The sequence below is a fragment of the Mustela erminea genome, chromosome 21, assembly GCF_009829155.1.
Source record: "Mustela erminea isolate mMusErm1 chromosome 21, mMusErm1.Pri, whole genome shotgun sequence".
NCBI lineage: Eukaryota > Metazoa > Chordata > Mammalia > Carnivora > Mustelidae > Mustela > Mustela erminea.
Window position 1 is genome coordinate 12525847 of NC_045634.1, and position 14002 is coordinate 12539848.

The 14002-nt window shown below is 34.0% G+C and overlaps 1 protein-coding gene across 7 annotated transcripts in view; it reads right to left on the reverse strand.

Annotated features, from left to right (window-relative positions):
- Positions 1-676: 676 nt before the first annotated feature.
- Positions 677-14002, reverse strand: part of WRN (WRN RecQ like helicase) — a 143545-nt gene continuing 130219 nt past the window's right edge. For 6 of the 7 annotated variants that reach the window (XM_032328821.1, XM_032328820.1, XM_032328822.1 and 3 more), the window contains 2 exons: positions 8077-8291; positions 677-2233 (listed from right to left, as the gene is read on the reverse strand). In XM_032328821.1, coding sequence (XP_032184712.1) covers positions 2114-2233; positions 8077-8291 — 335 coding nt within the window. In that variant the 3' untranslated portion in view covers positions 677-2113. The remainder of the gene's footprint in view (positions 2234-8076; positions 8292-14002) is intronic. The other variant, XM_032328823.1, reaches the window with a different exon arrangement.

Below are 14002 nucleotides of genomic sequence, written 5' to 3' on the forward strand. Positions count from 1 at the left end.
TCTCAAATTTTATCATTGCCAACAAATAACCATCAGTTTTCCCTGAAGTGACAGGATGACTTGATTCAATTTTGAGAAAATATCCACCAAATGCCCAAGTCTCAATAACCAATCATAGTTTTCTATCAGTCATTCTTTTCAGTCAGAAATGGTAGTCCATGGAAAAAGAATTAATTCAGTTCACCATTCAAACAAGAGTTTTTCCTGGAGACAACCATCACACTTTGGGACAGAGCAGAAGTGTTTTATACACACTTGCCATTTCATCACAATAAAAATTGAGAAGATGTGTTTGAGGACTGAGAATTAATAAAATCAGCAATCTGGTGTCACTGTCTTGATTTGCACTTAAGTACCAGTGGTTTTACTCACGACTGCTTTGCACCCTCAGTGGAAAAAACATAGGACAAAAGGCAAATCACATCTTGGTATTATGAAAATAGTTTTCCTTTGCAAATTCCCTGAAGGAGTCTCAAAAACCCCTAAAAGTCTGCAGACCACACTTTGAGAATCACTGTACTACAAAAAGCCACCAAAAAAGATTCTGTGGAAAACAATTTAATGACATGGAAAAAAATATTCATAATATATTCAGTGAAATATAAATTTCAGTCTCTAATTCTACTTCTAGAAATAATCTAAAGTAGAAAAAAAAGACAAAAATCACCAATATGAAAGTGATTATATAAAATATATTCAACATATAGAATGGTAGGTAGCTGTAAAAAAGAATGAAACAGACCAATATATATACTGACATGGGAAGTTCTTCGTGACATATTAAGTGAAAAGAGTTTGTTGCAGAAAGTTGCATACAGCATGATCTAACTCACTTTAAAAAACAGGAATGTATGTGTAGATATATATGCAAGGCATATAAATGCATAAGGAATGACTAGAGAACTATAAGTCACGTACTTAATAGGAGTTACTTTCTGGAAAAGGAATGGTAATGAGATGCAGGAAAATGGGAATACAGGGATCTTTTGTGTTTTAACTTAAATGTTTTACAAAGAAAACACATTCATTTATTATTCATGTATCAAACTAAGAAAAGCAGTGAATACAGAGGCTTAGCAGGATACACAGAAGGGGTTAACTGATGATCTGCAGGGTACAACCACCACTGATTTTTATTTTCTTCTTTTCATCTCTCCAGATTTTCTAGTTCTCCTATAATATCTCTTCTTTATTAATAGTGATTTTTGTTACAAAAACATCAGTTAAAGGCTGTAAGGTGAACTGGTTAAAGTGATATTAACCATGGTTTACCAAACTCAGCATTAGAGTATGGGTTTCGATAGCGAAGTCACATGTGCTACATAAAGAGGTATTACACTCAAACTCCAACATCCTCAAAAACTGAAAGTGCTCAAGGTAATTAAGTAAGTAAAAGTTAAAAAAAAATATATATATATATATATACACACACATATATATATAATGCATATATAACGTATATATTTTGTAATATTCAATATGAAGGAATTTAGTACTTGAAAGATAATAGAAATAGCATACAAAATACAAAGTGCATGGTTGCCTAGTGAAGTTGGTCTCTTTTGCTACATTATTTTTCTCTACATGCATGGAAGCCAGAATGTTTCATTTTCACTGGTCTGTTCCACTAATACCATTTATCAATGTGTGTAAGAGCTTCTTATAAAGATGGTAAGGACATTGTAAAAATAACTATGCTTCCTTCGTTCACAAGAAAGCAAGCTGGTAATATATGAAGATTTTCTATCACACACGTAATCATCCTACAACCACCAGTCTGTTATTTATATCAAATCGGCACCCCTTAAACATACTGCTGAAATAAAGAGATTAAGAAACAGAGCAGTAACGGTTTCTTAGAGCAAGCATAAAGGAGATTAATGTATTTATTCTATTCTATGATTACTCACTCAGGCTCTCAGAAGACTCAACTTTAGTAAACTGCACAAGGCTGGTTTAAGATGTTAGCTGTTCAACAAATGAGTCAGTCTTACTTTTGAGATTAGAATAATTTGTAAACTGAAGTACTCCTTGCCACTATTTTCAGAAATGAAACACAGTTCCCCTCTTCTAATACAGTAAGACACACACAATTCCTCTGGCAATTGCCAGTTTAACTAAAAAGACCTTTCTTTTTTGTTTTGGCCATTGATTTCTTGCTGGCATCAGCTGAAGTCTCTCTGCCTTTGGCAAACCACTCAGGTAATTTTCTCTTTGAGGTTACAGAGGCAGGCTATAGGAAAAAACAGAAAAAGAAATATGTTAATGTTGAAAATATGTGTCGGTTGTAAAAAGTAACATAGGTTACTGTATATATACCCCCTACCTTCCCTTGTAGAGTAAAACAAAATAGTGAGAGCCACAGAATTTATTTCTAGATCAAAAAGTAAATAAAAGACAAAAATCGCTATATCATTTCTTCAGGCAATTTCCTGCCATCTTGTTATCTGTTCTTGGGCACTCAAGTGTACATACACATTTGAGAAGGAAAGAACTAGATATTATTTTAGTTTTCTGTCTCAGGTGTACTTGGTTTGGGCTGACCAAAATGGTTAATTTAATGTTCGGAGGAAGGCATCTGCTCAGGTGCACACACACGCACATATAGACACCCACACATACACACAGATACAGACATACACAGAATCACATTAGGTGTTTGAAAAAGCATGTACTTCTATGTCTCCAAAGGTTGACTGACTAGCAGAGCGATTCAAACACTATCAGTGCCTTGCAGAGTTGCTGGGACATAACAGATACTCAAAAAACAGTCACTGAAACAAATGAAAAAAATTTTTGTTTCAAAGAGTTTTTTGAAATCTGCTAAAAACAACAATTCATATTGTTACATATAGTCAACCAACTTCTAAATGTACACATATGTAATACTTTGCACAATTTTAGGAGACTTAGGCACCAAGTGAAGCCTCAAGACCCTAAGTTAAAAGTCCCTGAAAAAAAAAAAATTTAGGAACCCAAAGGCAGCGGTTGTGTATTATGTGATCTGCACTTGAAAAAGATAAAACAATTTTGAGTTATGCTCCATAAGTATAAACTGGTAGTAATTATTGTTATCTCCGTTTGACAAGAGCCTCAAACCCACAAGACAGACAAATCATTCCAAAGTAAGCACACCTTGGAATCCAGCAGTTAATTTAGTTATTGGAACTATCTGAAGGACTTTATGATAAGGTGACCTCAATATAAGTTATAATGTGTCTGTTAGTTGAAGGTAAAAAAGCATAATTTATTCAATTTCCAGAATGAAAACTGTATATATGGTTCATCAATTACCTGCTATGTTTTGTTACATTTTCTATGTTTAAAAATGGTTTCAAAAGATTTAAGAGTGGGGAAAAAAGCAAAAGAGCCTTCACAGAAAACTATGAAAACATATATTTAAAAAAGGTTAAAAAACCCTATTAGCTGTTTTGGCTTAATTAAAGAAATCCAATGAAGAAGAAAGAGCTACTCACACTTTAGTAAAAGCTACAGAAAAAAAACAGGCTAAGGATAGCAAATTTCCTCACAGGGAAGAAAAGTCCAGGAGAACAGATTAGATTTACATAGACTGTATGAGACGATATTTGACTCAGAAGTAATAAATACTGGCGATATATAATGCCACAGACTAAAGGTATTTGGGCAGAGATAAAATTGGTCCAGAAATATTTATTCTTCCATTAAGATTTTTTTTTTAAATTTTATTTATTTGACAAACAGAGATCACAAATAGGCAGAGAAGCAGGTAGAGAGAGAGAGGAGGAAGCAGGCTCCCCGCTGAGCAGAGAGCCCGATGCGGGGCTCGATCCCAGGACCCTGGGATCATGACCTGAGCAGAAGGCAGAAGTTTAACCCACTGAGTCACCCAGGCACCCCTTCCCTTAAGATCTTACTAACATAATCCCTCGCAGCCTACAGTTGCTTGCAATTATAGTTAGAACACCCACGTACATCTGGAGGAAGGAAAGAAGTTAACATGATAACAAAACCAAAAAGCAAAACAGAGCATGACATCTGCACAGGAACAGAACAGAGGAAAAAACACTAAGTCTTGTAGCTGAATACCATGGAATAAATAGGGACTGCCAACCAAGACAGAATTAGGTTTGAGCTCCAATTGAGTCACTTGCTAAATGTATGGCCTTATGAATGTTACTTCAGCCTCGGTTTCTTCACACAGAAAATGAGAATAACAGTACATAACATCTTTGGAATACCTGGAGGGTCAAATGAGAATATATGCAAGCTATCAAAACACATCCTGATTTAGTCTTGGTATTCAATAATTAGTAGCTAATATCACTGAAAATGTTCTATCTTCTGTAACATTTCTACAGAATATGACCTTCAGTATTTACCACACTATTATAATAATGATCTGTTTCACTGAGAAAGAAGGAAAGTGCTGTATCTTTTGAGTCTCAACAGTAAGTTTTTGGAGAGACTTTAATTATGAGAACTGAGTTACCTAACAGAAACAATGCCTTTCAGTGACTACTTTCTTCTTTAGTAGTCAACCAAAATTCCCAAAAACCATAGTTAGATTTTCAGGGGGGTTTTCTGATACCCCAAATTCTATTAACAAATATCATTAAATTGAAAATACAAAACATTAACTCATTTATTGAGTATATGTGAGCATATATATGTAAGCAAACAGCGAAATATATATGTTATATTCACATTTAATTTCATCTACACTAACACAAACCTAAAAATAGTAATTATCAAGTTGGATGTAGTTATCACTAAAACTACTTTATTAATTTAATCTTAATTGAGAATTAAATGAGAATCCGTAAATAAATCTGTTTTTAAATCGCTGGCTGGCTGATTCCAAGAAATTCCCAAAGTCTTAGGGAATTTTTGTGACTTTCTTCTTTTGGTGAAAAATCACAAGGATGTTTTCGATCAACCTTTAACATTATTATAGAACACAAAATAGTTACAGCATGCACTATTTTCTTAGAGAACAACACAAAACAAAACTATGCCTAAAAAAGCAAAGTTTTAGAAAATCCTAATTGTTCTGAAGTACTGAATTTTAATAATAATAATTATAATATTATTCATAAGGCATTTTTTTCTGAGTATCTCAAAACAGTTTATAAATAATATTGTACATTTTAATTTATAATGAAACTTAGTGGCAGGGTAGAAAATATCGCATACATTCTCTCTTAGGCAGTAAAGAAAAATATGGAGGAAAAAGGTGATTTGGGGAAGAGGGTTCTGGGAAGATGGTGGAAGCAGCAGCATAGTGTTTTAATCTCTCTGAAGCCCACCATTAAAACAGAATTGACAGGAAAACTCTGAACTCATAATCTACATTTACAATAAAACTAAGTTTAAAGGTATCCCAAGGAAATCCAAACGCTGAGCATGTGAGGAGAAACCACCAGCAGCCATAAGAGCTGCAGAGTACCACTTACCTAAAACAGAAAGCAGAGGAAAGCAGTGAGGTGCCCAAGAAAAGAAGAACCACAAAGTAGCCTACAGATAGACATCAGAAACCATGATAGATTAATGGGAAAACAGCAACTGAAAGTGAGAGGGCTTCTGCCTAACCCAACAGCAAATGACTTATAAATTGTGTCTTCGATGGCTAACGCAACTGGTTCCTGTGAACGCTCCTGACCAGCTACCACAATGCCTTCTGGGAGAACTACTGGAGTGAAATCGAATTAGCAGTTCAAGTAAAACAGAGACAAAGGGAAGAGTGACAAAAGAGTATATCTCATAAACTAACTTTCCATATTTTGAAAAATTACACAAAATACCAGAAGGGAGAGCTCTGTGAACTTGGGAAAAACTACCTTGAAACATGCTTTCTTTTGAAAGTGCAGGAAAACTAATTTCACGTGAAAATGAACAACAGGAAAGTATTAAGATCAAATGGGACACCAGAAGAGTTGCAAAGATATAGAATAAAACTGTAACCTCTTAAATGAGTTGAAAAACATTAAGAAAATTATTCAAAACATGAAAGAACACCATAAATCAAAATCAGAAAAATTCAAAATGGAGGAGAAAAGTTTAGTTAAGAATTAGAAGCAAAAGGAAAAATGTAAAGAAGTGAATACTAAACTAGGAGGAACATAACAATAAACATAACAGAGTCTGTCCAGAGAAATAGGAGTGAAAAAGAAGAAGATGAAGAAGAAAATTTTAAATTAAGGAGAAATGGAAAGCTAGAAAGAATTCATGGAAAGTAACAAATATTGCAGCTAGGCAAAGAAGATCTAACATATAGTCGAAGTCCCTGAAGAAGAAATATAAAGCAATGGGACAAATTCTAAGAAGTAAAATTTAAGAAGACTTTCCAGAAATTAAAAAAAAAAAAAAGATGCACTCAAATAATCCACTGTGTACCTGCATATTTTGGATCAGAACTACCAATATCAAGATGGAATCTTTCTTCATTAAAAAGGCATGATGGAGCTTCTATCTTAAGAGTAATCGCAATAGGCGTAAAACTAACAATGCACCAACAAATACAAAGAATTTGTTTTGACATTATTCTTTATCAGAAGCCTCATATTCATCCAATGAAACAAATTAAGAGATATAATCCAGGTCAGCAGAGAAGATGAATGTTAACAGGAAAGATCTGAAACCAGTCCTCCAACAGATTCTACAGTATTCGAAGCAGCCTTCTGTACTTGGGAGTCAGATGAAAGAAAAATACTTAGGCTGGCTCATTCATCTCTTAATCTACTTCCTGTCCCCAATATCCTTGTTCCCCTAAATGGGGGAGGGGGGGTTGGTAAATCCAGTAGGCTCAGCATGACTTCTACCCATCCACCCATCACCGCCAAAATCTCCCCACTCTGTTGTCAGCGTCTGATATTATTTCAATAAGGGAAAAGCCAAACGCTAATATGTGACTAAAATAATAATTCATATAAAATGTGCATCAATAATCAGGAAAAAATAACAAGTTTCACCTTTTCCTTCACTGATATTTCCTTCACTGGGAAAAACAAGGTTTTAGGCATCTGGTATAGATTTCAGAAATAAAAGGCTGGGAATAGAGGCCAAATTTCACTACTACCACCCAACATTATTTTCTTTAATATCCTTCCCACAGCTACTTCAACTGACTAAATAATGTAAAGAATTCCAATTAGGTTATCTATGACATGTCTGTATACAAGCCTAACTGAAGTACAAGAATATAAAGCTCCTCTTATTTTTAAGCTATTGAGAAAATGGGTTTAACTCTTGGAAATCTATAAAGACTATCTTGAAACTGGAATGGAATCCCCAATGCACTATATGAGAAAACACCTACTACCATGCTCAATTTATGATCTAGAAACTAAAATAGTTTTTTAGTGAATCACTAGTTTTCACAACTTTTATCACAGAATCATAAAATTTTAGACCTGGAAGATAACAAAGGTTAAATTTTCAAATTTATACAATCATTTAATAGAATCATCATCAAAAACTAGTTCTCATACAACATATAGAGCAATAATTTCCAAAGCATTTTAATAAAACTAAAATAATACTAAATAAGACTAAATTCATGGTCTTTCTCAGAAATATGTATGGTATATGCGCAGGACCATGGGCAACAATTTTCCTTGTACCTAAGAGATTCAGTATGACAAGAGCAAAGCAGGAGGAGATAGAATGATAGACAAACTAGTTTTGGGGGTATTTATAATGGAATTTGTTTTCATTTTCATAAACTACATAAACTGCCATAAGTTCAAAGCCAATAGTATGTCTATGAAAGCAAAAGGATTTCCACTATATATATATATATATATATATATATATGCATATATATATATGTAAAATCGGTATGAGGTAGAAGTAAAATTTCAGTTGACGTTCCACACAAAAAGCTAAATAGATGAGCTACATTTCCCTTTTTCTGTTGTTTAAAAAAATCACTTTTCTCAGATAAGATTTATGAAAAACAAAGGAAATAGAGCACAGATTTTAAAAAGTAACCTTATATCAGAATTTATAACAGTTTAAAAAATACAGCATTTTAGTGTTAGAATATGTAAATCGAACCAACCGACAATGTATGAAAATTCTACATATAATTAACACCTTGGTATTAGCGCCTACTTCTTCCCTGCTTCTCTTAGAACTTGAACAGCTCTCTTCAGAGTTGGGGAAATATCTCTTTCTGTTGGAAGTACATGAAAGCTGGTCTAACAGTCTGTTGTCACAGTCTTTTCCCAGGATCTCAAGTGCCATGTGGATAAGGTACGTGTCAATGTTTTCAGGAACCAGCTTTCTAATTAGTTTAACTTCATTTATATCTGTAAAGGATGAAAAAAAACAAGAGTTGAAAATAAATTACACAGAACATTTTAGAAACCTATGAGCTGGAAAGAGTGAAATACTTTGTAGAAAGGAAGGAGGAAGGTGTCCGAAGAAAATGTTTCTCTGGGTGCCTGGGTGGCTCAGTGGGTTAAAGCCTCTGCCTTCGGCTCAGGTCATGGTCTCAGGGCTCTGGGTTCGAGCCCCACATCAGGCTCTCTGCTCAGCAGGGAGCCTGCTTCCTGTCCCCCCACCGCCTCTCTGCCTATCTCTCTGCCTACTTGTGATCTCTATCAAATAAATAAATAAAATCTTTAAAAAAAAAGTTTCTTTTTAGAATGCCTATAGCCCTACAAACCAAAATGAAGTAAAGCATATTCTCCCCTCACCTCTTACCACCTGCAGCCTTGCTTCTAAGACTTAAAGTCAGGTCAATGCCATTGACTCTGTATAAATAATGTTTCAAACTGCTTCTTGTGAGGTGCCCTGAGAACCAAAACCAACCTTCACAGAATTGTTTCTAAAGGAATTACACTTCAAATTCCAAATATCTATTATAATTTTTTTTTTTTAAGATTTTATGTATTTACTTGACAGAGACAGAGAGATCACAAGCAGGCAGAGAGGCAGGCAGAGAAAGACAAGTAAGCAGGCTCCCTGACAAGCAGAAAGCCCAATGTGGGGCTCAATGCCAGGACCCTGAGATCATGACCTGAGTGGAAGGCAGAGGCTTAACCCATTGAGCCACCCAGGTGTCCCTACAATTATTTTTCTAAGAGAACTTATTCTTAAAATAGAAGCTAATCGTACTTGTAAATCAGATGCTAATAAAAAAAAGACCCTTTCAATGGCTATTGTAGCTTAACAAAACATATCAATTATTTAAAATGCATATAACGAAATGAGTTTTTTGGGAAAAAATCACTTATTTTCACAATCAAGGAATTTTTACTTTTTTTTAACTCAACAGAACCAATTCAGACTGTGTCTTCACACCTTTTACAAATTATTTAGCAATCTCCTACAGACTACTACTTATGTTTCAAACACTTTCAACAACACATTCATCTGGAATGCCCTAGAGTATCATAAAACTAAGCAGCTCAGTTTCACCCATCTTCATGTAATTATAAAACTGGTATCAAACATTTCTGACACCCAATTCAATTTTTCAAGATTTACATTTTCCTTTCTTCCAAAGATCTTATCTTGCTATTCTTGAACTTCAAAAACAACAACAACAACAACAACAAAAAACCCTGCAGTTAAGTTTAAAAAACAAAAACAAAAAAAATCAACAGGTGGTGTCTGGGTGGCTCAGGGTCCTGGGATCAAGCCCCACTTGGGCCTCCCTCATTAGGGAATCTGCTTCTCTCTTTCCCTCTGCCTCTTCCTGCCTGTGCTCTCTCAAATGCACTATAAAATAAATTAAATTTTTTTTAAAAGATTTTGTTTGTCAGAGAGAGAACAAGCAGGGGGAGAGGCAGGCAGAGGGAGAAGCAGGCTCCCCACTGAGCAAGGAGCCTGATATGGGGACTTGATCCCAGGACCCTGGGGTCATGACCTGAGCAAAAAAGACCCTTATCAGACTGAGCCAGCCACTCAGACATTCCTACAAATAAAATCTTAAAAAAAAAAAAAAAGAAAAGAAAAAGAAAACACACCAGCAAGAGGTGGTTACCCAGCTAACAGAAACTAGGACCATGGGGTATATATTTAGCCTGTACTCTGTTACTTTAAAGTATTAAGATATAAAACTGATCCTAATCAAAATCTTGGAAAATAAGATTTTACCTCTAAATGTAATAAAATTAGCAATATGACTACTATGTCTATTGACCAACTAAAATTCTATTTGTCCTTCAGTCATTATGCCATCCAAATACCACAGAAATTTGGCCAATTTTACTACTTCATTAATTTCTTAATGACTGAGGCATCTTCTTTTGTATTGTCTATCCAAACTTACTTTGAGTTCCCTTTCATTTGTCTTCAATTTTTCTTTGAAAACAAAATGACCCAAAGAATATTATATTACACATTTTTTCCATATCTCTAGATTCTTAGAAGTGGGATTACTCGTTCAAAGGTTAAACACATTTTGTGTTTTCATGGGTATTTCCAAACTACCTCTGTAATTGTGCTTCTGCTACAATGAGCACTAACAACCTGTAGCTGACAAGCTCCTGAAATGTGGCTAGGATGGTTAAGAAACTCAATTCATCAATCTGAAATTAAATTTAAAAGGTGATACTTGAAAAAAAAAAAACTGATATTTGATTCAATTATTGGAAAGATTTTAAGATGTTTGGAACACAGAGTATCTACTTTATTCAAATGTAAAGTTTATGAAAGCTAAATACAAATCAAGTATTTTCAATTAAAATTTAGCATCAGAATTGAGATATGCTATAAATGCAAAACACATTCCTGATTTCAAAGGCTTAGTACAAAAAACACACAAATATCTCTTAATAATTCTATATGATTATATGTTAAATTATATGTTAAATGATAACATTTTAATATACTTGGTTAATTAAATTATATCATTAGAATTAATTACGTGTTTATTTTTGTTTTTTTAATTCCATTTTTTAACCTTTTTTTTTTTTAGATTTTCAAACATTTTTATTCAGGGAGAGAGAGCAATCAGGCACTTGAGATTAATGGAGGCAGGGGGAGATGGAGAGAGAGAATCTTAAGCGGACTCTATTCTTAGCGTGGGGCTGACACAGGGCTCAATCCCAGGGCCCTAAGATCATGACTTGAGCCAAAACCAAGAAATGGAGGCTTAAATGACAGCTACCCAGGTGCCCTATTTTTTTTTTCGACTTTTTTAAAGTGGCTAGTAGAAAATTTAAAATTACAAACTGTGGATAACATATAGACTTGCTGAATCTCTGCTGTACATCTGAAACTAATGTAATGTTGTATGTCAACTATATTTCAGTAAAAGAATTTGTTTTAATTTAAAAATAAAATAAAATCGCATATATGGTTTGTATCACATTTCTTCTTGGATAATGCTGCTTTAGAAAAATTATACCAAAAAAATTAAAAAACCATACAAATTTTCCTGTACTCTAGCCAATTAACACAATTACATTATATTAAATTCATTTTCTTCAGTGGGTATTTAAACATTAGATAAATAAACTATGCACCCTTTATTTCATCACACTGTAAATGTACATTTTATAAGACAATTTTTGGAAACATAGTTCAATAATCTTGAACTATCATAGCATCATAGGTTCAATGAATTATTTTGAAAGGAAAAATGAGATATTTTATTCCATCAAAACAAATCTGTTTCTAAAATTAGAATGTCCTTTTTTCATAAAACTCTGATGTATCATTTATTTATGGTTTTAAACCACTGTTAGTGATTTAACAAATATACAAAGTTATTGTACTATAATCTGAATATAATTTCTAGATATAACTAGAAAATCCATATATTCATTTACACATTTCTGTAAATCCTCTACATTTGTACCTTAAAGTCATCCTACAATATGCTTATGCAAAAAAGGGGCATCTAGCATTAAAGATACATCTGATTGTGTCCTAACTTTCCAGGCAAGTGCTGAAAATTTCTATTGGGAGAATAATGAACACCGGCTGCACTCCAGTGCTTTAAAAGAGATCATATTACTCCTATTTTTGTGTCAGGTCCCTTAGAAGCCACCCTTAATTTTCCAGGTACATGCACATAAAGAATGGAAGAATGAAATTATTCAAAATATTACCTAGACACCTCATTAAATGCCTTGCTTAATTTATTATTAAGCATAGTTAGAATTTCAACTCCATAAAAGAAGCTTAAAATTACATAAGTGTGGATAAACTAAAAGATTAAAATGTTATAGAATTCCTTTAAATATTAAATTACAAGGACAAAAGATACTTAGCAAATAAGACAGCATGAAATAATACATATGATTTCTCAACTCAGAATTACTCTTTTTCCAGGTATATTATGCCATAACAAAACATAGAGTATTCTCAGTTCAGAATTTTGAAAAATTTAAGTGCCAATCAAACTTGTTCATTTAAACACCAAATTATGTGATAGAGCTACAATTAAATTTAAAAAAAATAACATACCTGAATCATTAATGTAGTAAGTCCAACTGCATTTTTTTCTTTTCTTTTCTTTTCTTTTTTTAAGATTTTATTTATTTGAGGGCGCCTGGGTGGCTCAGTGGGTTAAGCCGCTGCCTTCGGCTCAGGTCATGATCTCAGGGTCCTGGGATCGAGTCCCGCATCGGGCTCTCTGCTCAGCAGGGAGCCTGCTTCTCTCTCTCTCTCTCTCTCTCTCTCTCTCTGCCTGCCTCTCCATCTACTTGTGATTTCTCTCTGTCAAATAAATAAATAAAATCTTTGAGAAAAAAAAAAAAAAAAAAGATTTTATTTATTTGATATAGAGAGAGAGATCACAAGTAGGCAGAGAGGCAGGCGGAGAGAGAGGGGGAAGCAGGCTCCCTGCTGAGCAGAGAGCCCGATACAGGGCTCCATCCCAGGATCCCAAGATCATGACCTGAGCCAAAGGCAGAGGCTTGACCCTCCAAGCCACCCAGGAGCCCCCATCTGCACAATGTTTTCTCAAATAGGAGAATAAACAGTATTTTGTCAAGGAAAAGCAAGAATTCAAAAGTAAAATTTCACATCAAAAACTGTTGTCTTACATACCATAAGTGTATAATCAAAAGAAAATTGAGTTCCCATAATCTTAACTTTCTCAATTTTTGCTTTGGAAGTAAATTACAATAATATATTTTTTCATATTGTATTATATAACCTACATACAGTATACTGACAGAAAGATGAATTAAGTATTTAATAAGTATATTTAAAAGTGTTTTCCCTTCTTTAGAATTCAATTTAGTACATATCCCTAAATGAAAATTTATTTGCTATATTCAGTATATAATGGTAAACATAAATGTTTTAAATACTGTTTTAGTCACTAATGATTACAGATGCTTCTCTTCTCTCAGATATTTGTTCAATCAGGCTGTGCAATTCTATGTGCAATTTTATATTCACATTTATATATTGTTTGACTTTAATTTTTTTTAAAGATTTTATTTATCTGAGGGAGCAGAAGTAGAGGGAGAAGCAGACTCCCTGCTGAGCAGACAGCCTGACGTGGGACTTGATCCCACGACTCTGGGATCATGACCTGAGCTGAAGGCAGATGCTTAATGACTGAGCCACCCAGGTACCCTGGCTTTAGTAATTTTTAATTTAAAAAAGTTGTCTAATGTCAGAAATTAAAATTGCTAAAATCAAAATTTAGAGGGGACTAGATAGAGAATATTTAAAGGCACTATACATAAAATATGTTAAACTGAATATAATTAAGTATATCTATTTTACCTGTCAATTAGAAGTTTATAAACCCAAATCTTGTATCAGGATTAGAAACTGCATACTTCGGGGTGTCTGACGAATTCTTGATTTCGGCTCAGGTCATGATCTCAGGGTTCTGGGATTGAGCCCCACCTTGGGTTCCCCATGAGCTCGGAGTCAAAGTGGAATTGTCTCTCTTGCTCTGCTCCCCAACCCCTGCCCTGCTCATTCGTGCTCTCTCTCTCTCTCTCACTCTCTTTCACTCTCTAAATAAATAAAACCTTAAACCAAAAAAGAACTTGCATATTTCTTTCTTTAAATAGTTGGCAGTACACTTTAACATGGTATA